This window comes from Scyliorhinus torazame, chromosome 8, assembly GCF_047496885.1.
Source record: "Scyliorhinus torazame isolate Kashiwa2021f chromosome 8, sScyTor2.1, whole genome shotgun sequence".
NCBI lineage: Eukaryota > Metazoa > Chordata > Chondrichthyes > Carcharhiniformes > Scyliorhinidae > Scyliorhinus > Scyliorhinus torazame.
In genome coordinates, this window is record NC_092714.1 from 245,512,009 (window position 1) to 245,538,682 (window position 26,674).

General features: G+C 48.8%; 1 protein-coding gene across 2 annotated transcripts in view; it reads right to left on the minus strand.

Moving 5' to 3' along the window:
* emilin3b (elastin microfibril interfacer 3b) overlaps positions 1-26,674 on the minus strand; it is a 63,374-nt gene that overhangs the window by 8,101 nt on the left and 28,599 nt on the right. Inside the window, exon 5 of one of the 2 annotated variants that reach the window (XM_072515055.1) lies at positions 9,228-9,278. In XM_072515055.1, the coding sequence (XP_072371156.1) occupies positions 9,228-9,278 (51 nt within the window). The remainder of the gene's footprint in view (positions 1-9,227; positions 9,279-26,674) is intronic. The other variant, XM_072515056.1, reaches the window with a different exon arrangement.

A 26,674-nucleotide genomic window follows, 5' to 3' on the forward strand; every position in this document is an offset into this window, starting at 1 on the left:
GAGTTTTCTGCTTCTTCACTTGCCAGCCCATATTTTTCCTCCCATTCACTATAACGAGGGATGATATTTTGGTTTTGTGATTGCATGCGCAGAAACAGTGGCTGGGTGCCACTTTCTAATTAAGAAAACTGGACATTGTGCTACGCTACTGAATGCAAACTCTTGGCAACTTGGAGGGGTGCTTTACACTTGAAGGTTTAGCGTTTTCTTCTGACAATCTCACACATATCCCCTACCAGCAAACGGTCGTTTGTGATACGAAAACTGCCCTTTTTTTAAAACCAGGCCTCAGCGGGGGTGGGGGGTGGGGTGGGGGTGGGGGGTGTCAAGGCTGATAAACATTACACTTGTGATATTTTGTTTACTTGCTGGAGTCTTTCAGAAGACGATTACACTTTTTTCAAAACACTCTTTATTATGCAGGCAAGATTTACAGACTAAAGCAATTAACTATTTACACAGCCAATTGAAGCACGATAACAGTCATACTGAAATTGGAATAAATGCATGTAAACTGACAGTCAGAAATAGATTAATTAGACTTGATAATAAGGGCATCTACGTTAGTTCATGCATTTCTACCAACAAAACTGCTCCTGTACTCTATGTTCAACATTGTTTTCACAACCCAAGTTCAAAACAAACTTGCTTCAAAACCGTGGAGTTTAATGTCTTGTGCAAAATCCTGGTTTGGTCTTGGAGCGATCATAAGAAATGGGAGCAGGAGTAGGCCATTTGTCTCATTGAACTGCTGCCATTCAAAAAAAAAAAGCATAGCTGGTCCGATTTATGGAGTTCACCCTACTTTCCTGTGAATCCCTCATGACCCTTGATTCTATTGTGGCTCAAAAATATAAAACAATTATCATTTGTATCACGCCTTTTAAGTTCCTTGGAATGATTGACACTTTGAAGATGTAACTTTATGCAAATGGAAGATTACAAGCCAACAAATGGATATTAGCAAAAGGTGATGAAAAGCGAGGATGTGAAGAAATTGAAACAGCATATTAACAGCCGTGTATGAAAAATCCACACATCTACATGGAAAACATGATGTAAGAAAGCAAGTTTTTAAATTTTAAGAAATGATTTGGTAATTAAATCGAAGAACCAAACTGATTTATAACTTGTTGGCCCATCGAAATGACTGGCAGAGGAGGTCCAGGCTCTACTCGTGTAGTAAATTAATAATCCAAAATTTGAGAATTTTATCCCCACTCAATTATATTTGTTTATACGTATGGGACCATAGCATTTACAGTGCAGAAGGAGGCCATTCAGCCCATCGAGTCTGCACCGGCCCTTGGAATGAGCACCCTCAGGTCTTCACCCTATCCCAGTAACCCCACCTTACCTTTTGGACACCTAAGGGGTAATTTAGCATAGCCAATCCACCTAACCTGCACATTTTTGGACTGTGGGAGGAAACCGAAGCACCCTGAGGAAACCCACGCAGACACGGGCAAAACATGGAAACTCCATACAGATAGTTACCCCAGGCCGGAATTGAACCAATGTCCCTGGAGCTGTGAGGCAGCAGTGCTAACCACTGTGCCACCGAGCCGCCCAATACACACAAATTTCCCAAAAGGAGGCTTTCAACCTTAAGTTATTTTTTACCATTATGAAATAACCACAAACTGGGAATATGCTAAATGGAATGTGTAAGTGTGGCCAAACAGCATGTTCAATGATGTGTAAAATTAGTTTAAAATATCCAGTTAAATAGTTTAAACATCCAGTTAACTTGCCTTCTGATATTAAATATATACAAGAATATAAATGTTTTCAGTGGTAGCCTGCACGAAGACTTCTACCTGCTGATCATTCCTGACTGGCACAGATACTTGTATACACAGATAGACTGAAATGCACAGCTTTTGGGAAATCAACTCAGGCATTCTAGGGTATTGTGTGTAAAATATTACTGCAATTTGCAATTTTCTAATGGCTTTACTATAGTCAGTGGGCACTTCACAGAAGCACCATGAAGCAAGATTTGTCACTGAACCATGTGACGAGATATGCAAACAGGTGGTGGATGACTAAAAGCTTGACCGAAAAGGTAGATGTTAAGGAATGTCTTGAAGGCAAAGATGTTGAGGGGAAGGGGACCCAGAGCTTAGGTGCCAAGCCGCTAATAATAATAATAATCTTTATTAGTGTTAGAAGTAGGCTTACATTAACGCTGCAAAGAAGGGACTGTGAAAATCTCCTACTCGCCACACTCCGGCGCCTGTTTGGGTACATGGGGGGAGAATTCAGAATGTCCAATTCACCTAACAAGCACGTATTTCGGGACTTGTGGGAGGAAACCGGAGCACCCGGAGGAAACCCACGCAGACAAGGGGATAACGTGCAGACTCCGCACAGACAGTGACCCAAGCCGGGAATTGAACCTAGGACCCTGGTTCTGTGAAGCAACAGTGCTAACCACTGTGCTACCGTGCCGCCTGAAGGCATAGCCACCAATGGCGGAGGAGTGGAAATTGGGAATGTGCAAGAGGCCACTACAGTCAGAAGTCTTACAACACCAGGTTAAAGTACAGGTTTGTTTTGAATCACTAGCTTTCGGAGCACTGCTTCTTCCACAGGTGAATGAAGAGGTAGGCTCTGGAAACATATATATAGACAAAGTCAAAGATGCAAGACGATACTTAGAATGCGAGCATTTGCAGGTAATTAAGTCTTTATAGACTTAACAGACTTTCAACGCCGGCATCTCCACATCAAGAGGCCAGTATTAGAGAAATGTGGAATCTTGGCGGGGTATAGGTCAGAGATAAGGAAGGCAGAGGCCGTGGAGGGGGATTTGAAAACTAGAATGAGAATTTTAAAATCAAGACATTGCTTAACTGGGAGCCAAAGTAACTCTGTGAGCAGAAGGACAATGGGTAAACAGAGTTCAGCAGGAGTTAGGATATAGGCAGCAGGACTTTGGGCCAGCTTGGGTTTACTGAGGGTGTTAGATGAGAGAGTGGCCAGGGAAGCATTGGAACACTCAAGTCTAGAGATCACCGAGTCGTGGACAGGAATTTCAGGAACAGACGAGTTGAGGCAGTGGGGGAGCTGAATGATTTTAATGGAGGTTGAAGGAGGCAGTATTGGTGATTGTTGTGTTATGCTGCTTCAGAAAACACAGGCTGCTACTTGATGCAGTCTTAACTAAAGGATGCTCCAGACTCTGAAATGAGATCCACGTGTTTATTGAACTAATAACACAGTTCTCAAATGAGTTTGACTCTCTGCTAATCTAACTTTAGTAACTCAGTCTAACTGTACCAGCTTGCTCTAAGCCACGTACTGGGATGTGATCAACCCTGTCTAACTGTCTAGATGTCTGTCTGTGGAAAGAGGCAGGGTGTGAGTGCCTCATCCCTTTTATAGTGTTTATGTCATGCCCCCTTGTGGTGATGCCATCTCTGAGTGTTCCGACTGCCCATTGGTTGTGTCCTATTCTGAGTGTTCATTGGTTGCATGTTTGCAGATCATGACAGTGATGGGATTAGAAACTCAGTTCAGAGTGGACCAGAACACCAAGGCTGCAAACAGTCTGCTTCAGCCTCAGGCAAATGTGAGGGAAAATAGTTTGTGGCAGGAACTAAAGTCAAAGCTTTCACCTTTGCATTAGTTAATTGGAAGAAATTTCTGCTCATCCAATATTAGGTACCAAATAAGCAGTGTGACAAATCAGAGAGAGTGGAGAGGTTGAGAGGTGAAGTAGACTCCGGCTTACATGTGGAATCCAACAGGTCAGCAGGTAGATGTGGAATAGGAGGGGGCTAAAGATAGATCCTTGGGGGATACCAGAATTAGCAGTGTGGGGTGGAATGAGGAGCCATCATAGGCAATTCTTTGGCTATGACTGGATAGATAAGAATGGAACCCAAGTGAGTGCAGGTCCAACCACCTGGATGAGAGTGGAGAGGTGTTAGAGAAGGATGCATGGTCTTCTATGTCAAAGACTATAATCAGGAAGGATAATTTATCATGGTCAATCTCACACGGGGCAGGAACCTGATTGGAGGGGTGTGGTATTATAGGTATTATGGTACCTGAGAGGCTAAAGTACCATTGGTAGAACCTGTATGCTTGCTATTGGCTAGAGTGTATAATAGCTCCGCCCTGATAGGCAGGGTATAAGAACCCGTGCCGTCCCAGCAGCCCTCATTCTGTACCTGAGCTGCTGGGGGAAACATCTAGCTTATTAAAGCCTTCAGTTGGACTACAACCTCGTTTTAGTGGTCATTGATCGTGCATCAATTTAATAAGTTAGATTTTTAAGAAGAAAGCATGGAGCTCCGAATCAAGCCGGCGTGTCTGCAACTTAGCCCCGGCGAACTCAGCGGCGATCTTTAAGCACTGGCTGGCATGTTTTAAAGGGTATCTGGAGACGGTAGAAAACGCACCCACGGGAGAGCAGAAACTGCACATCCTGCACTCAAGGGTGAGCCCGGAGATCTACACCCTCATCGAGGAAGCGGAAGACTTCGATGCAGCTATCAAGCTGCTAAAAGGACACTATATTCGCTGGGTAAACCAGGTCTACGCCCGGCACCTGCTTGTAACAAGACGGCAAACCCCTGGGGAATTGTTGGAGGAATTCTACCGTGCACTCCTGGCGCTGGGCAGAAGCTGCGGCTGCCCGCAGGTTTCGGCGAGCGAACACACGGAACTCTTAGTCCGGGACGCTTTCGTGGCAGGTATGCTTTCATCACAAATCAGCCAGCGCCTGTTAGACAAGGACACCCTGGGCCTTAGGGAGGCATGGGCCCTTGCAGGCTCCCTGGACGTGGCCTCCACGCCTATGTTCCCGACCGCGCGGCAGCCCCCTGGGCAGCGTGGAACCCCGCAGCGGCCGACCCAGAGACTTCCCCCGTTCCCCCGCAGGCCTGCGCTGCAAGGCGGCCTGGCAATCCCGAGGGGCCCCGCTGCTACTTTTGCGGGCAGGCCAAGCACCCCCGCCAGCGCTGCCCGGCCCACGCATCCACCTGCAGGGGATGCGGCAAATAGGGCCATTTTGTGGGGGTATGTCAGGCCCGGGCGGTGGCAGCGGTCTCCAGCGGAGAATCCGGACCGCCACCACAAACCTCTCCACGGGCCCCGTGTGGCCAGCGGTCGCTGCCACCCCCATATCCCAGGGCCACGTGCGGACCTCGGGCGCCGCCATCTTGTTCCAGGGACGCCAGGCTTCAGGGATGGCCGCCAACATTTTGTGCACCCCTGGCCATGTGCGACCAATGGGAGACACCATCTTGGATGAACCCCCAGGACCCCAGCTCAGCCGACCACACACTGCCTGAACAGAATTCCCAACTACTGCGATTGGCCTCGGTGACTCTGGATCAGTCTCGACCTCGAACACTCTCAACCGCTACGACGACCATTTTCATCAACGGGCAAGAGACGTCCTGCTTAATTGACTCTGGGAGCACGGAGAGCTTCATACACCCCGACACGGTAAGGCGCTGTTCCCTCCTCATCCACCCTGTTAATCAAAAAATCTCACTGGCCTCCGGTTCCCACTCAGTGGAGGTAAAGGGGTTCTGTGCAGCAAACCTCACAGTCCAGGGAAGGGAGTTCAAAAATTTCCGTCTCTCCGTCCTTCCCCACCTCTGCGCGGCTACACTCCTGGGTTTAGACTTCCAGTGTAACCTTCAAAGTCTGATCAGTGGGGCTGTTTAGCACAGGGCTAAATCGCTGGCTTTGAAAGCAGACCAAGGCAGGCCAGCAGCACGGTTCAATTCCCGTGCCAGCCTCCCCGAACAGGCGCCGGAATTAGGCGACTCAGGGCTTTTCACAGTAACTTAATTTGAAGCCTACTTGTGACAATAAGCGATTTTCATTTCATTTCCAATTCGGCGGCCCTATACCCCCCCTTACTGTCTGCGGCCTCGCGACCCTTAAGGTCGACCCGCCTTCCCTGTTTACGAACCTCACCCCGGATTGCAAATCCGTCGCCACCAGGAGCAGATGCTACAGTGCTCAGGACTAGATCTTTATTAGGTCAGAGGTCCAAAGGCTACTGAGGGAAGGGGTCATTGAAGCCAGTAACAGCCCCTGGAGAGCTCAAGTAGTGGTGGTAAAGACCAGGGAGAAGCATAGGATGGTCATCGACTACAGTCATACCATCAACAGGTTTACGCAGCTGGACGCATACCCTCTCCCCCGCATATCCGACCTGGTAAACAGGATCGCGCATTATAAGGTCTTCTCCACGGTGTATCTCAAGTCCGCCTACCACCAGCTCCCCATCCGCACTAGTGACCGCAAATACACTGCCTTCGAGGCAGATGAGCGGCTCTACGACTTTTTAAGGGTTCCCTTTGGTGTCACTAACGGGGTCTCGGTCTTCCAGCGCGTGATGGACCGAATGGTTGACCGGTACGGTTTACGGGCATCATTCCCGTATCTCGATAATGTCACCAACTGCGGCCACGACCAGCAGGACCACGACACCAACCTCCGAAAATTTCTCCAGACCACTAACATCCTTAACCTAACATACAATAAGGATAAATGCGTGTTTAGCACCGACCGTCTAACCATACTCGGCTACGTAGTGCAAAATGGAGTTATAGGCCCCGACCCTGAACGCATGCCTTATGGAGTTACCCCTCCCTCACTGCTCGAAGGCCCTAAAACGCTGCCTAGGGTTTTTTAGCTACTACGCCCAGTGGGTCCCCAACTATGTGGACAAGGCCCGTCCCCTGATCCAATCCACAGTTTCTCCCCTGTCGATGGAGGCCCGCCAGGCCTTCAGCCGCATCAAAGCAGACATTGCAAAGGCCACGACGCACTCCATCGATGAGTCCCTCTCCTTCCAGGTCGAGAGCGATGTGTCCGACGCAGCTCTGGCGGCCACTCTCAACCAAGCGGGCAGACCCGTGGCCTTCTTCTCTCTAACCCTCCATGCTTCCCAAATCCGCCACTCCTCAGTCGAAAAGGAGGCCCAGGCCATAGTAGAAGCTGTGCGACACTGGAGGCATTACCTGGCCGGCAGGAGATTCACTCTCCTCACTGACCAACGGTCGGTGGCTTTCATGTTCGATAATGCACAGCAGGGCAAGATAAAAAATGACAAGATCTTGCGGTGGAGGATCAAACTCATCACCTACAACTACGAGATCTTGTATTGTCCTGGGAAGCTAAATGAACCTCCTGACGCCCTGTCCTGCGGCACATGTGCCACCGCACAAGTGGACCGCCTCCGAGCCCTCCACGAGGACCTCTGCCACCCGGGGGTCACTCGCTTTTTCCATTTCGTCAAGACCCGCAACCTGCCCTACTCCATCGAGGAGGTCAGGACAGCCACCAGGGACTGCCAAATCTGCGCGGAATGCAAACTGCACTTCTACCGGCCAGAGAGAGCGCACCTGATAAAGGCTTCCCGTTCCTTTGAACGCCTCAGCATGGACTTCAAAGGCCCCTTCCCCTCCACTGACCGCAAAATGTACTTCTTGAACGTGATTGATGAGTACTTCCGGTTCCCATTCACCATCCCCTGCCCTGACATGACCGCCAACACCGTCATCAAGGCCCTCCATAGCACCTTTGCACTGTTCGGGTTCCCCGCTTACATACACCGTGATAGGGGGGCCTCCTTTATGAGCAACGAACTGCATCAATTCCTGCTCAGTAAGGGCATTGCCTCGAGCAGGACGACCAATTACAATCCCCGGGGTAACGGACAGGTAGAGAGGGAGAACGGAACGGTCTGGAAGACCGTCCTACTGGCCCTACGGTCCAGGAATCTCCCAGTCTCCCGCTGGCAAGAAGGCCTCCTGGATGCCCTCCACTCCATCCGGTCACTACTTTGTGCAACCACCAATCAGACACCTCACGAACTTCTCCTTGTCTTCCCTAGGAAGTCCTCCTCTGGGACCTCGCTCCCGACCTGGCTGGCAGCACCCGGACCCATCCTGCTCCGAAAACACGTGTGGGTCCACAAGTCGGACCCGTTGGTCGAGAGGGTCCATCTGATCCATGCTAACACTCAGTACGCCTATGTGGCGTACCCCGACAGCCGACAAGATACGGTCTCCCTACGGGACTTGGCGCCCGCCGGAACCCCACGCACATTCCAGCCACCAGTCCCACCCTCCCCTCCACCGCAGCACTTTACAGGAGGATTGGTCCTTCCGCCGCCCCTGCCTAGGCCCCCCCCCCCCCCCCCCCCACCCACCGACGCCCCCCCGCAGGCACTTCCTCCCCAGGTCAGCCGTTTTCCCCACCAGTGCCATCTAGGGGTGACGAAGCTGCCATGGAGATCGAAGCCACGTTCCCAGAGTCACAGACGCCCAAGCCTCCATCGGAGTCACCACTGTGGCTCCGACGATCACAGACGACGACCAGGGCTCCCGATCGACTGATTGCTTCATTTTAACTGTAATCTGTAAATATAAACCATCAAATGTACATAGCTACCAGACTTGTAAATAGTTACTAAACACTGTACGGAGGTATTACGGTACCTCCATAACTAATTATACCATGTTGTTATGTTTTGTAGTAGCTGGCCACCACCCCTGCCGGACTATTTTTAACAGGGGTGAATGTGGTATTATAGGTATTACGGTACCTGAGAGGCTAAAGTATCATTGATAGAACCTGTATGCTTGCGATTGGCTAGAGTGTATAATAGCTCCGCCCTGATAGGCGGGGTATAAGAACCCGTGCCGTCCCAGCAGCCCTCATTCTGCACCTGAGCTGCTGGGGGAAAGCCTTCAGTTGGACTACAACCTCGTTTTAGTGGTCATTGATCGTGCATCAAGGGGTTAATACAGAGAGTTGAGAGATAGATGGACACAGATTTGGTAGGTATTCAAGTACTTTGAAGAGGAAAAGGAGATTGGAAATGGGGTTATAGTTTGCAAGGCTATGAAGGTCAAAGGTAGTTGTTTTTAAGGAGGGGGGTGGTGGCAGATTTGAACGGGAGAGGTACATTTAGGAAAAACAGCTGACTTGAGGGCTAGGGAGGGAAGTTAAATGGCCAGCAATTCAGTGGCAGAAAGGAGAATAAACAATTTTGAAAGTTGTATGGAAAATTTTAATTTACAAATATCAATAAAAACTGATAAGGAATGATTTTAAAATTGGAAATGTATCTGACAATCTGGAACATTAATCTGTTGTGATGTTCTGTACGACCTGGATTTTTAATATCAAAGTGCTGACTGGAAAATAATTTTCACCAGTAATCTACAAAGTATTTGTTTGCATACTTTTAGTAATTTTACCTGATGATCCAGGTGGGCCTATGGGTCCTTGTAGATCTGAAATTCAGAATAACATAATTAGAGTCATAGAATCATACTGCACAGAAAAGGCCCTTCGGCCCATCGCGTCTCTGCCGGTCAAAAGCAAGCACCTAAACATTATAATCCCATTTTCCAGCACTTGGCCCATAGCCTTGTGTGCCCTGGGCTCGCAAGTGCTCATCTAAATACTTCACAGCTGTTAGGACGGTCTCTGCCTCCACCACCCTTTCAGGCAGTGAGTTCCAAACTCCCACCAACCTCTGGGTAAAAACGTCTTTCCTCACATCCCCTCTAAACCTCTTGCCCCAAACCAATTACATTGTGGAAATCTGCCACTGACTGAATTAAAGAGTTTGACTTTTAATTCCATCCATTTTTATATTGGTATTTTTCATTTAGTCTAGATATGCAAGCAATTTCTCTTGACAAAATATTTTAAAAATCTATATTGGGAACAGTCATTAACTAGTTATTCTATAAGTAAACTTTAATTGTCAATGCATGGATCTGTTTAATTATTAGCCAGATAGGCCAAATGATGTTCCCAGAAGCCTTGGGTGATTTATACTAATCTAGGAACATCGGCGGATTTAGTTGTAACTTTTTTGGGGAAAATACTAATTTGCTACTGCAGTATAATTTAAAAGTGGGAATTAATGTTGCCAGCTACCTGGGATTTAAAATAAAGCAAGACCTTTACCCTAATGGACATGGCCTGTTTTCATCAACAAGCTCCATGTGTATAGAATATGTGCTCGTTCTGCTTCAATGCCTGTATTGCTTTTACCTCGGTGTTCAGTCTTTGTTATGCATAGTGTGGCTTCATGTGTTCATGGACGGCACGGTAGCACAGTGGTTAGCACTGTTCCTTCACAACGCCAGGGCCATGGGTTCAATTCCTGACTTGGGTCACTGTCTGTGCTGTGTCTGCCTGGGTTTTCTCCGAGTGCTCCAGTTTCCTCCCACAAGTCCCGAAAGACGTGCTTGTTAGGTGAATTGGACATTCTGAATTCTCCCTCAGTGTACCCGAACAGGTGCTGGAGTGTGGCAACTAGGGGATTTTCACAGTAACTTAATTGCAGTGTTAATGTAACCTACTTGTGACACTAATAAAGATTATTATATTGCATATGCTGTGGGAGTGTAATGTGTCAGTTAAAGAGAGTCTCTGGCATCCATTTAGTCTGAACCAGCCAAATTTTGATCATAGATTTACCAATGATTCACTATAATTTGGATCTTTTCCACCTGACCTGAAAATATTTTTGTTTAGGAATCACTATCAATATACAGCATTGGATTAAACAATTGTGCAACTATGCATTATAATAATGATGGGATCACAAAACCACAAGCTGATTCTCTAGTTACCCCTTTTGAACAAGTCACCTAACTCTTTCCATTATTTCAATGATAATTTGATAGCCTTTCAAAAATCTTCAACTAATTAAATGACCCCCTTTCAAGGGGCCTGCACAGACACAATGGGGAAGAATGGCCTCCTTCTGTGCTCTATGGATCTGCAAAATTTCATAGCTTTGCTCACGTTTGACCTGACTAGATCCGTTGTAAAAAAACATGTTTAGTGCATTGAGCTGGGTGAAATGGCTGATTCTAGCTGTGAAACACACAAGTACACCAACAGCAATTTACTCCAGAGCTAGGATTTTTAAAACAAATATTAAAAGAAGCCTGTCAGACTAATTGCTACATACACTCCTCACTAACACTTAAAATAATAGAAACCCAAAGACTACCATTTGCGACAATCTCCTCTGAATGTAACGGTACTAAATGTGGTGCAGTTACAAAAAAAACCTTGACATACAGCTATCAGTAAATTACAGTACAAGATAATTTCAATCCAGCTGACACTCTAAGGAGATCCTAAACAGGTTTGATCTGTCATGTGAATGGAAGTGGAGCCCCCAAAATGAGATAACTGCCTTAATTTCATTGCTAAGCGTTTGACCTTCACAGTGGAGTTTCTTTTCACATGGCCGTCATGTTATTCTACAGCAACTTTAATAGAAGTTGCATGATGGATTGCAAAGTGTAATAAAGATGAAGAGTTAAGTGCTGTGCTGCGTAATTAAATCAACAATTGCAGATTACATTACAAACTATAAAGTTTAGTGGTTTGTGAACAATTAGTTCCCCAAAGTGTGTGTGTATGGCTGATGTAATATTTTTAAAAGATAATTTTATAGCACTGTGTTTCAAATATTCAGCTGTCACATTAAAGCACTGATACAGGCCTCAAGTATTACTACTGATTGTGATATTTGCAAGCTCGGAATGAGAAACACATCATGAAATGATCCATAGAATTGGAATTAGTTGCCGTTTAGGAGAAGGCCTCATTTCAGTGTCAGCTCTCTGAGGGAGCAACTCTGTCAGTCCCCACCACACAGCCCTTTCCCCATAGCCTTGCAAACCTATTCTCTTCAGATGATCATCGAGTTCCTTCTTGAATGTCACAATTGAACCTGCCTCCACCACACTCTAAAACCATGCATTCCAGATCCTAATTCCTCGTTCCTTAACACTGTTTTTCCTCATGTTGCCTAAATTCATCAGCTTAAACTGGTGTTCTCTGATTCTTGAACCATCTGCCAATGGGAACAGTTCCTTCCTATTTACTCTGTCGAGACCCCTCATGATTTTGACCACCTCTGTCAAACCTCCTCCACAGAGAACAATTCTAGGTTCACCAATCTATCAAGGTGACTGAACACCAAGGTTTCTCATCTCTGGAACCATTCGCCAACTTTCTCTGCACTCTCCAATGCCTTGCCTTCACATCCTTCATAAAGTGTGGTGCCCAGATTTGATATAATATTCTAGTTGAGGCAAACTTGTGTTTTATATAGGTTCACCATAACTCTCTTGCTTCTGTACTCTGTGCTTCTATTTATAAAGCCTAGGATCTCCTTCGCATATTAACCAGTTTCTCAATGTCCAACCATTTCAACAATTTGTGCCTAAATACCTTCAGTACACCCTGTTCCTGCACTCCCTTTAGAATTGTATCCTTTATTTTATATCGGGCGGGATTCTCCGGCGCGCCCCCGCCGGCGGCGGGGTTCTCTGTCTCGCCAGCCAGCCAACGGGGCTTCCCATTGTCGGCAGCCCCAGGCCATCGGGAAATCCCCAGGGGTGGGTGCTCTGCCGGCGCAACGGAGTATCCGGCATATTGTCTTTCTTAATTCCTCCCACCAAAATGTATAACGACACACTTCATTATTAAAATTCACCTGCCACCCATTCCACCAACTTGCCTATGCCCTCTTGAAGTCTACCACTTCCCTCCTCACAGTCCACAACGCGTCCAAGGTTTTGTGTTATTTGTAACTCTTGAAATTGTGCTCTGTACATGCAAATCTAGGTCATTAATCCAGATTGAAAAAAACTGGTCCTCATACAGGCAGACCCCTGGGAGGTTAAGTACACCGTGAGGGGGGCAATTGAGGGGCTCTATCAGAGAAGGCAGCCATTTATTCTTTATTTATTAAAGAGCTGGCCACTGTTGTTCGGGATGGGGGAGTTGGGGGGGGGGGGGTTTGTAGGGGATCATTTTGGATTGTGGGGGAGGGTTTTGGGTGGTTTGTTATTGTTTTGCTTTTATATATAAAATTTAAAAAGCTGAATAAAGATACTTGAAAAAAAGAGACCCCTGGGAAACCAATATATACTGTTCTCCAGCCTGAAAAACAATGCTTTATCACTAGTCTCTGCTGCCCGGCCAACTTCGTATCCATGCCGGCCTTGTCCCTTTTATTCCATGGGCTACAACATTTATCCTCCAGGGAGCTCTGGCTTTGGCTACCCTATCTCTCCCCCTTGTGGGAATGTATGTCAAACGTACACAAACTATCTCCTTGGAAAGGCAGCCCACCGTTCTGTAACTATTTCACTTGCCAAACTTTAGCTCCAGTTTATTTAGGCCAAATCCATTCTCCTTCCCTGAAATTTGTCCTCCCCTAATGGAACTACTATTTTACTCTGGATTGCTCCTTGTCCTTTTACATAGCTAACCCAAACTATATCAGACTCTGATCACCGTCCCTTCAATGCTCCCTTACTGACGTTTGTCCCACCTCAGTCCCCACAACCAAATCCAGCCTCGTTGGTCTGGAAACATACTGATGTACGAAATTCTCCCGAACACACTTTAGAAAGTCTTCCACCCCCTCTCTGCCCTTTACATTATTACTATCCCAGTCTATATTAGGGTAATTAATGTCCCCCATTTTAACTGCTCTATAATTTATTTGCACTTCTTTGTAATTTCCTTGCAAATTTATTTTTCCGTATCTTTCCCACTAATTGGTGACCTATAGATTGCACCCAGTTGTGTCATGGTTCGAGAGGTCTTGTGGTCAGTGGTAGCATCCCTACATCGGGGCTAAAAGCTCCAGGTTGAAGTCCCACTTCACGACTTGATGGCCACGGAAGATGTGTTCATAATGTGGCCAAACAAGTTGATTATCAGCCTGTTAATTCTTCCCAATGCACCTGATGGCAGGCAGTACGAGCAGGAGAGATTTCTGGTCAGCTTTACTGCAGAAGGCAACAGCAAACGGCTGCAGCACTTTGCAGGGTGTAATCATGGACCCATCCAATGGACATCCATGTTCACTGACGGAATTTGCAGTGCAGGTGGATGCCATTCGGCCCATCGAGTCTGCACCGGCCCTTGGAAAGAACACTCTACCTAAGCCCGCACCTCCACCGCATCTCCATAACCCAGCAACCCCACCGAGCCCTTTTTGGACACTAAGGGCAATTTAGCATGGCCAATCCACCTAACCTGCACATCTTTGGACTGTGGGAGGAAACCCACGCAGACACGGGGAGAACGTGCAGACTCCGCACAGACAGTGACCCAAGCCGGGAATCGAACTTGGGACCCTGGAGCTGTGAAGCAACTGTGTTAACCACAGTGCTGCCGTGCCGCCCTTTTGGTATATGGTACCTGAAGGAGGGAGACTGTTAATGGTAGCTCAACTATTTCTTACCTCTAATGAAATAGATTCTACCCTTGATCCCCCCCCATTCTTCCAACATGACCATACTCTCAATCAATATCACCACCCCATCTCTTCTCTTTCCCTGTTTTGCCGCACACCTTGTATTTAGTACCCAGTCCTGGCCCTTTTTTTGATACAGGTGTAGCCACCTAAAATGGCTGATTCCCGATTAATTTGGCCAAAACCCGGTGTAAAATGGCTAACTGAAAATGCTGATGGGAAAAGCAGCCAACAGGGTACAAATGGACAGCTGCAGACAGAACAGTGTATTCGGCTCTGGGGAAATCGGCCCAGATCGATACCTGCAACCATTAGCAGCACATCAACCCAGACATCTGCAGTTTAATCGGCTATCCCCGGGAACAATTGCAACAAATTAGCAATTGAATGCCGATCCAGACCTCTCGGCGCCAGCTGTGGCCGAGACAAAGAAAGGTGAACGACCACCCCCCGATCAAGGAATCGCCCCATTATTGGAGCATATCGAACCCAGTGATTTGGACCAAGTCCAATCACTTGGAACCAGGGTCAAGGTCCGCCCCGAGAGGCGGGAAGCCCCTGGGAACTATAAAGATAGGGGCCAAGTTCAGATCGACCCTTCTCTCCCTTCTTCTCCTGCTCGCAACCTTCGCAAGAACCATCAACCAGAAACCGTAAGTTTGACTCCAGCGATCGCTACCCGATAGAGACTCCTAGCCATCGACCTGTATCAGCCTTTGAATCCCGCAGGCCAGACCCAATTCGATAAGCCATTCGTTTCCCTGACCTGGTCATTCCCAAAAGTTAAGTATTGGCCAGTAGTGGTAGGTAGTAGTCTAGAAAGTAGGATTATTGTATAAGTATTTATTGCTGTATATAATAAATGACCGTTGATTTTACTCTTACTAAGCGGTGTGCTGTCTTATTAATCATAACTAGAGCTTGAACCACGTGGCGGTATCAGAAAGATACCTGGCGACTCGTGAGCAAAGGTGACAGAATTAGAGCTAATAAAACTAAGGCTAATAAGAGCAACACAGGTCTCCATTATCTTCACAACATCATATTCCCACATAGCTACCTGCACCTGTAAATAATTGTCACATTGTGTCTTCACATACACACACACAGTCCTATCTGCCCCTTATTACATTCGCTCACAACTCTAACCCCACCTAATACCTGACAGTTTCTTAGGCTGGGAGTATCTGTCTCTCCGCATTCTTTATCCACCTTCCAGTACGGCACGGTGGCACAGTGGTTAGCACTGCTGCCCCTAAGCGCTAGGTATATGGGTTCAATTCTGGCCTCGGGTCTCTGTCTGTGCCCTGGCACTGTTGGTGCCACCTGGGCACCCTGGCAGTACCAGCCTGGCACCTTGGCCCTGGGTGTCAGCCTGGCACTGCCAAGGTACTCAGGTGGCATTGCCAGCTGGCATAGGCACTGCCAGGGCACCAGGTTGACACTGCCAAGCTGGCATTTTTGCACCCACGCAATCGGGCTGGGGTGCCCTGCGTGGGTGTTGGGTTTGAGGATCCTCCCATAGTGTGTTCGGGCTGAGGGGGGAGGGGGGTCGGGGATTGCTTTGGAGACCTCGGAGATTTAAAAATGGCGTTCCGATTTTGTGCCAAAAAAAGTGGCTGTGGGCGGCCTTGGCTGCGTGCTCCCCGCTGAGGCCCCTTGAACAACGAGAGTCACATTGTATAGCCATTTGATTCTCGAAACACGCGGCTAAACGCGCTCGCTATGGGACTTTGCTCGCATTCAGATGAATCGAGCCCTAAAGCCCTTCCTCCTGCATCATCATCTCCCTAGTCACGCATTCCTCCGTTCAATCCTATTTCTAAACTCACACTTACATGGCACCACGAGTAATCCAGAGATTACTAATTTTGAGGACCTGCTTGCTGGTTCTTTCCCTAAAATTCTGCCTGCACAATTACACTCCTCTTTCTGCCAATGCTGTTGGTACCAGTATGGCCGTTCACTCTCGCCATCAGAGTGCTCTGCACCCGCTCAGTGACATCCTTTTACTCTGATACCAGGGAGGCTCACTGCTGAATCCCCTACCACGATTGCTTTTCCACTGTTATGCCTTTTTCCTTGTGCAGCTGAACCATGCATGGTGACCCCGCCTTGGCACTGGCAGCACTCCCCACAGAAACCATCAGCCTCACCGCTGTTCAGAACTGAACACTGATTGGCGAACAGCATTCCTGAACCACCTGCCTGGTCCTCCTTGATTGTCTGGCAGTCATTCCCTCTATGCCTGCACACCAAAGGCGGCGGGGTGAACACTTCCAGAAACATGCTATCCACATGGTCCTTGGTCTCTCAGATGTGCAGCAGTGAATTCAGCTGCGGTTCTAACTTAAAATCTTGAGCCTCAGCTGATCCAGTCAATGACAATTCTACCACATGTGTTTGTCCAGGACAGGAGATTTATCCCGGAGTTCCCACATGGAGCAGGTGCAAGCTTCACGGGATTAAGGATCCCAACATTGCCTCAAGTTTGGTTAGTTTAACGAATAAACAGAAATAAACCAAAGACTTATGAAAGGCTTTAGAAAAAAAGTCGGCACGTTCTTTTGCAGAGTCGTTTACTTTTTTTACCCTGCTCCCTGGAATTCACACTTAAAGCAGTGGCCGGATCCATATTAAAACAGTTTAGCATTTCATAAACTGCAACAACAAATAAAGAATTCCTAGAGCTCCAATTTAACACTGTCAAATGTCAAGTTGGCAATTCCTTTAGTTTTGAAACTGATCCAAGGGTCTAATTTCAGCTGTGATACGCAAGAAAAAACTTGTAACACATTCTTTTGCTGTTCAGTTGCAACCGGTCATTGCAGTAGCTGTTAAAATATGATTTAGCATCCGTCTAAACACTGCTGCTGACACCAAGGGCTGAATTTTTGTTAGGATGCAGAGGCGGAAGAGCTCAACATTTCCTGCTACTGGCTGGCATAGCAGTCTGCTGTCATTGTCCCACCTCCAGGAAATTTTCATTGAGGCTAGATTGGTGGGGGGTGGGGAGGGGGCTGGTGGTTAAAGGCCAACCACCCACCAGCAGCAGATTGTTGAATTCCCCATTGAGGTCACTTGGTAGAAGGCATCTGGAATTTCCCATCTGGAGACCCTAATAGACATCCTCCACCTTCCCCCCTCCCCCATATATAGTCCGGATCCTTAAACCACCACCAATGTTTGGTGCCCAGTAATAACACAGCAGATTAGATAGTGACAACAACCCCCCCCCCCCCCCGATTGCCTAACCCTTTGCCAAAATGCCCTACGAACTCAAGTTTTCTTATTCAACCAAACAAAGTAGATATTAACTTATTGACCCGACCAAAGTAAGCCTACCAAGAAAGGCTGGGAATCACTGGAACAGAGCTAAAAACTCGAGAGAATATTTACCTTCAGTGACTGTACTCCTCCCGCCAAGGTTAGAGGAAGGGCGTCCCACCTCTGGAGTGAGGTTTCTGGAGCGAGGCCCAATCATGGACCACCCAAATTCCCAGTTATCGGAACTTAGTCCTGGCCGGACAAAACAGTAGCCTCCCCAGATTCACTCCCTCCCCGGGTGGAGGGGGGGGATTTGTCATCGGAAAATCCAGATTACCCTGAAAAAGAGGTAAACTTTCTATGCATCTCCATTATCTCCCCCACTTTGGACAGTGGGTCCGTGATGTGTAATAACAAATCGGCCGCACATTAAGGACACCCGATGTTCCCTCCCTTCACGCTCTATCCCCCTCCAACTGGAAGAAGACCTCAGCACAATGGCGGGCAACTCAGTCGCTGAGGCAAAGATAATAGGCACCCCTGCCTTGTACCCCTTCAGTTGAAAGTACCCTGAGGTCAGGGCATGAGTACAGACACTTGCAGTGGGGGTCCTATACAAAAGCTTAATACAAGAGAGAATGGAGTTGTGGTTTGTACTATGCGTTATTTGCTTTTCTTTTTGTACAGTACTATACAATTGTGGTATTATCAGGTATTACGGTACCGGAGAGGCTGAAGTGCCATTGGTTAAACCTAGGGGTTTTACCATTGGCTGTAGAGTATGGTAGCTCCGCCCCGATAGGCGGACTATAAGAACCCATGCCGTCTCAGCAGCCCTCATTCTGTACCTGAGCTGCTGGGGAACACTTCTAGCTTATTGAAGTCTTCAGTTGTACTACAACCTCGTTTTAGTAGTTATTGATCGTGCATCAATTTAGTAAGCTAGATTTAAGTAGAAAGGATGGACCTCCGAATCAAGCCGGAGTGTCTGCAACTCAGTCCCCACGCGACGAACTCAGCGGCGATCTTTAAGCACTGGCTGGCGTGTTTTAAAGGCTACCTGGAGACAGCTGAAGGCACACCCTCAGGGGAGCAGAAACTGCACGTCCTGCACTCGAGGGTAAGCCCAGAGATCTACACCTTCATCGAGGAGGCGGAAGACTTTGATGCAGCAATCAAACTTTTAAAAGGACACTTTATTCGCCCAGTAAACCAGGTCTACGCTCGTCACCTGCTTGCAACAAGACGACAAACCACCGGGGAATCGTTGGAGGAATTCTACCACGTGCTACTGGTGCTGGGCAGAAGCTGTGGCTGCCCGCAAGTTTCAGCGAGCGAGCACACGGAACTCCTAGTCCGGGACGCCTTTGTAGCAGGTATGAGTTCTTCACTAATCCGCCATCGTCTTTTAGAAAAAGACACCCTGGGACTTAGGGAGGCACGGACCCTTGCAGGGTCCATGGACGTGGCCTCCAGGAACGCATGAGCCTACATGTCCGACCGCACGGCGGCCCCCTGGGCAGCATGGAATCCCGCAGCGGCCGACCCAGAGACCTTCCCCGTTTCCCCGCAGGCCTGCGCTGTAAGGCGACCTGCCAACCCCGATAGGCCCCGCTGTTTCTTTTGTTGGCAGGAAAAGCACCCCTGCCAGCGCTGCCCGGCACGCACATCCATCTGCAAGGGATGCGGCAAAAAGGGCCATTTCGTGGGGGCCTGCCAGGCACGAGCGGTGGCCGCGGTCTCCAGCGGCGACTCCGGACCGCCACAGCGAACCTTTCCACGGGCTCCGTGCGGCCAGCGGTCGCCGCCACTCCCATTCCCAAGGACCACGTGCGGACCCCGGCCGCCACCATCTTGTCCCTCGGACACCACACTGGAAGGATTGGCGCCGCCATTTTGTGCACCCCCAGCCACCATGTGCGACCAATGGGAGACGCCATCTTGGATGGGGCCCCAGGACCCCAGCTCGGCCGACCACGCACTGCCTGCACAAAATCCACAACTACTGCGGCTGGCCTCGGTGACTCTGGACCAAACTCGACCTCGAGCACAATCAACAGCAACGACGACTGTCTTCATCAATGGCCGCGAGACGACCTGCCTGATCGACTCTGGGAGCACGGAGAGCTTTAGACACCCCAATACGGTAAGGCGCTGTTCCCTCCTTATCCACCCTGTTAATCAAAGAATCTCACTGGCCTCCGGCTCCCACTCAGTGGAGATAAAGGGGCTCTGTCTAACAAACCTCACAGTCCAGGGAAGAGAATTCAAAAATTTCCGCCTCTATGTACTTCCCCACCTCTGCGCGGCTACACTCCTGGGTTTAGACTTTCAGTGTAACCTGCAAAGTCTGACTTTCCAATTCGGCGGCCCTATACCCTCCCTTATTGTCTGCGGCCTTGCGACCCTTAAGGTCGACCCGCCTTCCCTGTTTGCGAACCTCACCCCGGATTGCAAACCCGTCGCCACCAGGAGCAGACGGTACAGTGCCCAGGACTGGATCTTTATTAGGTCAGAGGTCCAAAGGCTGCTGAGGGAAGGGGTCATTGAAGCCAGTAACAGCCCCTGGAGAGCTCAAGTAGTGGTGGTAAAGTCCGGGGAGAAGCATAGGATGGTCATCGACTACAGTCAGACCATCAACAGGTTTACGCAGCTGGACGCGTACCCTCTTCCCCGCATATCCGACCTGGTAAACAGGATCGTGCATTATAAGGTCTTCTCCACGGTGGATCTCAAGTCCGCTTACCACCAGCTCCCCATCCGCACTAGTGACCGCAAATACACTGCTTTCGAGGCAGATGGCCGGCTCTATCACTTCTTAAGGGTTCCCTTTGGTGTCACTAACGGGGTCTCGGTCTTCCAGCGCGAGATGGACCGAATGGTTGACCGGTACGGTCTACGGGCAACGTTCCCGTATCTCGATAATGTCACCATCTGCGGCCACGACCAGCAGGACCACGACATCAACCTCCGAATATTTCTCCAGACCGCTAAAATCCTTAACCTAACCTACAATAAGGATAAATGCGTGTTTAGCACCGACCGCCTAGCCATCCTTGGCTCCGTAGTGCGAAATAGAGTTACAGGCCCCGACCCTGAACGCATGCGCCCCCTTATGGAGTTCCCCCACCCTCACTGCCCCAAGGCCCTGAAGAGCTGCCTAGGGTATTTCAGTTACACGATGCACGCCATCGATGAGTCCCTCCCCTTCCAGGTCGAGAGCGATGCGTCCGACGTAGCTCTGGCGACCACCCTCAACCAAGCGGGCAGGCCCGTGGCCTTCTTCTCCCGTACCCTCCATGGTTCCGAAATTGAGAAGGAGGCCCAGGCCAGAGTAGAAGATGTGCAACATTGGAGGCGTTACCTGGCCGGCAGGAGATTCAATCTCCTCACTGACCAACGGTCGGTGGCTTTCATGTTCGATAATGCACAGCGGGGCAAGATAAAAAACGACAAGATCTTGAGGTGGAGGATTGAACTCTCCACCTACAACTACGAGATCTTGTACCATCCCAGCAGCTAAACGAGCCGCCTGACGCCCTGTCCCGCGGCACATGTGCCACCGCACAAGTGGACCTCCTCCGAGCCCTCCACGAGGACCTCTGCCACCCGGGGTCACTCGCTTTTTCCATTTTGTTAAGACCCGCAACCTGCCCTACTCCATCGAGGAGGTCAGGACGGCCACCAGGAACTGCCAAATCTGCGTGGAGTGCAAACCGCACTTCTACCGGCTAGAGAGAGTGCACCTGATAAAGGCGTCCCGTCCCTTTGAACGCCACAGCATGGACTTCAAAGGCCCCCTCCCCTCCACTGACCGCAACTCGTATTTCCTGAACGTGATTGACGAGTACTCCCGGTTCCCATTCGCCATCCCCTGCCCCGACATGACCGCAACCACCGTCATCAAGGCCCTCCATAGTATCTTTGCACTGTTCGGTTTCCCCGCTTACATACACAGTGATAGGGGGTCCTCCTTTATGAGCGACGAACTGCGTCAATTCCTGCTCAGCAAGGGCATCGCCTCGAGCAGGATGACCAGTTACAACCCCGGGGAAACTGACAGGTAGAGAGGGAGAACGGAACAGTCTGGAAGACTGTTCTACTGGCCCTACGGTCCAGGAACCTCCCAGCTGGCAAGAAATCCTCCAGGAGGCCCTCCACTCCATCCGGTCACTGCTTTGTACGACTACCAATCAGACACCTCACAAACGCCTCCTTGTCTTTCCCAGGAAGTCCTCCTCCGGAACCTCGCTCCCGACTTGGCTGACAACACCCAGACCCATCCTGCTCCGAAAACACGTGCGGGCGCACAAGTCGGACCCGTTGGTCGAGAGAGTCCATCTACTACACGCTAACCCCCAATACGCCTATGTGGCGTTCCCTGACGGCCGACAAGATACGGTCTCCCTACGGGACCTGGCGCCCGCCGGAACCCCACGGACATCCCAGCTCCAAACACGTTTCCAGCACCTTAGCTAACAACGTAGGGTCTGCGTTTATCAGAGAAACAGGATACTCACTCCATGGGGATCCTTGTCATTTTTCAGGATCAAGGGAACCGGCAACACCCCAGGGACAGAGAATCATTGAACATATACGGCAAAAGTGGAACCAACTGACCAGCAAACTATTTATAACATTTGATGGGAATCAATCCAGACCCAGTGATTTGCCCTTTGGTATTAAACAAACACAATTCGTGATCTCCTCCTGTCCAATCGGTGCCTCCAGCTGCTGCCTTCTCTCCTGTTCCACCTCCAGAAAGGTCAACCTATCCAAAATTGTGACATTGTCGAATCCTCCTCCGGAGGCTCAGATTTATATAGCTCACGGTAAAAGGCCTCAACACCTCATTCCCTGTCTCTGCAGGAGAACCCAACCTGGCACAAGAGTCCCCAAGCTGAACTATCTTCTGGGAGACAGCCTGCCATTTCAGCTGGTGAGCTAACAGATGACTGGCCATCATCCCAAAATTATAGAACATCCCCCTCGAGCGATGCAGCTGGCTCACCGCCTTCCCCGTTGACAACTTGAAATCCCTCTGCAATTTTATTTTCTCTGCCAAAAACTCTGGCGTTAGGAGACTCGAGTATTGGCAGTCCGCCTCAAGGATGGAATCCACCAGCCTCTGACTCTCCACCTTCCCAGATTTATACCGATAAAAAATTATTTCTTCCCTAATAACCGCCTTCAGTGCTTCCCAAAGCGCGGAAGGCAAAACCACCTCATTCTTGTTAAACTCCACATGCTCCTCAACAGTGGAAGATACCCCCAAAATCCCTTATCAGCAACACCATGTCCAACCTTCACGGGGGTCGCTGAGGGCATCCCGGCACCAACAACAGGTCCACAGAATATGGGACATGATCCGATATAACGATCATCAAGTATCTAGCCCGCTAGCTCCAGGGAGTAGAGACCTACCCACCACAAAAAATCAATCCGGGAGTAAATTCAATGGATGTGGGAAAAAAAAAACGAAAGCTCCTATCGCTCGGATAGCTAAATCTCCCTGAGTCTGCACCCCGCCCCCCTCCTCCGCCCAATCTGCTCCGTGAACACCAACAACACCTTTGCCACCCCCGATGGACCTATCCAGCCTAGGATCCCGAACACAATTAAAGTCCCCCCATAATTAACTGATGCGAGTCGAGATTGGGAATAGAAGCCAGAAGGTGTCATCCCAATTTGCTGAATACACGTTGACCAAAACCACTGGCATGCCCATTAATGGCCCACAAACTCCAGAGTCTGCCAAAATGTTAACCGCAGAAAAAGCCACCCTCTTGTTAATCAGCACCGCTGCCTCTTAACATCAAAACTCAAGTGATGCATTTGCCCCACACATCCCTTCCACAGCCATGTTTGATCCCTGACTCTCAAATGGGTTTTCTGTAAATAAAACACACCAACTTTCAAACTTTTCAGGTGGGCAAACACCCAGGACCTATTAACTGGTCCACTTAACCCCCTCATGCTCCATGTAATCAACCTGACAGAGGACCTCTGACCCCCCCCCCCCCCCCCCCCCCGCAAGATAAGTCATATACACTCCGTGAGGTAATCCAGCATGGCCCCAACCTGCACCGGCTCCAGGCCCACCCAAGATGGCCACCATCACCCCCATACAGCCAGTTCAAAAACGAAGGAACCACCACTGTCAGCAAACTACCCTCCCACCCCTAACATCTTCTGCCCGTCCCGTCTTTCCTGCCCTCCACAACACCCCCACTCCCCCCCCCCCCCCCCGACACCAAACAAACAACCCACTGGGAACAAAAACCACCCCCATCCCAAACAGAAACAAAGAAAACGAAGTAAGTTACCTTAAATAACAAAAGAAACCCCTCCCCCCATGGATAACCAGTTGCAGCCATCCACCTTTCTCTCTGCTCCCAGTAACTAGCTATACTGCCAGCAGGGTGACCTCCACCCAGGATAATAAGTCAACTGGCACTCACGCCCAGGGATTTCCCGACAGCGTTGGGGTGCCCACAATGGGAAACCCCATTGTCCGACTGCCGGGACGGAGAATCCCGCTGCTGGCCAGGGCGTGCCCCGCCAGAAAACAGATGGGGTGAGACGGAGAATCCCCCCCATTTTCTTTCAAACATTGAATCAACAATCTGCCCCCCTACCAGCTTTCTCGGAAACATTATAGGAAGAAAAAAAGAGAACCACACCCAAATCCCGCCCCCCCCCCCCCAAACAGTACCAACAATACAATAAACAACCCCCAATTTCGCCCAAATATAACCCCCACAAACAAGGCACATAACAACACTGTACCCTCCCCCACTTTACAACAATCCCATACAAAAATAAAGATACTGAGGAACTTAACAATGACCAAACAGCAAAGATCATAGTCCTCAAGCACTTCACTTGCCCACCAATCCGTGTATCTTAATAAAATTTGCTTTCTCCAGCGCATCAAAATAAATGGTCTCTGTCCTTGAGGGAAGGCCGAAGACGAGCGGGTACACCACCCCAAATTGCACTTGCTCTTACAGTGCGCAGCCTTGGAATTATTAAATGCCGCACACCTTCTTGCCAGCTCTGTCCCAACCTCCTGGTATGGCCTGGCCCTCCCAACTTGGTGGTCCTTTGCCCATCTCAAGACCCGCTCCTTGTCCAGGTACCTATGGAAACTGACTACGATCACCCATCGTGGCTCCCCCAATCTGGGCTTCTGCCTCAGCGCCAGATGGGCCTGGTCAAACTCAGGAGGGCTCTAATAGATCCCCTTCCCCCACCAACTTCCCAAACATCTTAAGAGATGTAATTTGTGGTGTTTGTACCTTCCAAACCCTTCAGTCGCTCAACAATTCTTAAATTCTTAAACGCTGTCTGGAGCGTTTCTCCAGAACATTGACCTTGGCGTTAACGCCCTCCACTCCTCAGTCAGCAACACCATCTCCACTTCCACCGCCAGAGAGACAATCCGATCGCTATGGTTAGTGAGTGCCTCCTCCACCTTCTTGATCCCCCTGTACCTCTATCTACTGATCCAACCTGTCCAAGGATGCCCGAATAGGTGCCACGGCTGCTGAATCGCCTTCACCAGATCCTCAGCGACCGCTTGTCACTGCTTCTTAAATTCACTTGTTCAGGCGTCCACCAACTTTTCGGCCATCCACTGAGGGGGCAACGGCGCCACAGAAACCTCCGCCATTTTCTCCCCTTCTAAGGCTCGAGGACCTTCTGAATCCAACGAAGATCCCTTGCCGGTCTTCTGTCTTGTGTTGTGTCCACCAGACATCACTCGCACGAGGGGATCCTATACTTCATCAATTTCTTCGCAAAGGTGACCCGTTGACGGGCAGAAAGGGCCAAGAAACCGGCTCCCAGGCAGGAGCCACCGTGTGTACGACTGCTCACCTGATAGCCACCATTGGAGGTCTGTGGGGTGAATCATACTGGGGTTTTGTGAAGGCCCCAAGTTAGTGGGTGGGCTGTGTGTGACCGACAGCTGACCTTATACAGTGGTCATAATGCTAACATGTGGCTTTTGCTCACTTGAATTAAGGGCACTTTAAGTATCAAAAGAATTTCAACAATTTATTTTATAGTTTTGTTTTACTAAGCTTCAGCATTTAGATTGAGCTCAAGTATTCAACAGTTAGTACGATTAATTCCGAACATTGGGCATTAGATTTTGATTTGGGCACAATAGTGTAAGTTCATGAACATGTTTTGATTTCTCAGTACAATAGGAGCTGTAAGGTGCTACACAAGATGCTGAAATTTCCAAGTGCTCCATGTTATGTAATAAAGCTTCTATTGTTTGAGAGGGAGAAATCTGAGCATGTGCACATAAGCAGGGTTTGGCTGAATCTAAATCCACATTCTTAACCTTAGTCTTCATCGTACTGAATCACCCCTTTGAAATGACTTCACATCACATTGTTATTGTCTTTATCGTGCAACTTGAGAGCTACAATTTCTGCGTCTAAAACTTGAAACTGTGGGAGTCAGAAGGCGATAGGTTCAAATACTAGAGCACACAATCTAGGCTGAGCATTGGTCAAGCAATGAGAGCATTTTTGTAGTCATTGACCTTTAGGCAAAATAGAAACCATGGCCCAATCTGACTGTTCGAGAAGACATTAATGATCCTATATCACTGTCCAAAAGACATGCAGGGAGTTCTGCAGTCCTCCCTAACATTCCCCACTCAACCGAGAAAACTAATAAAACAATCAAATGATCATTTATTCAAAGTGCTGCTTGAAACCCCCATTGCATGGAAATTGGCAGCATAGTTTAACTAACAGTCAACGGTGACCAGAGATCCAAGGTAATTATACTGTCCATAAAAGCAATCTAGGCATCATGGGGACACGAGAAGGGGCTATAATCATCCAAGTTATTTTAATTGGATCGTGACATTTTGTTGAAACGGAGCAGATTTCAAAACAAATAAATATGAAGTAGCCTTGTTCAGAAAGAACCTTGGAACCTGTCCCAGAGACTTTGCCATATATTTGTACTGATCAGTATAGTTGGCCATACAATAAATAATAAAACATTCTTTTAGTACAGGCAAAACAGTGGTGCTATTCACTGCTTTTAATGGAGTCCCAGCTAGCACAGTTCAGCAGCCAAGTT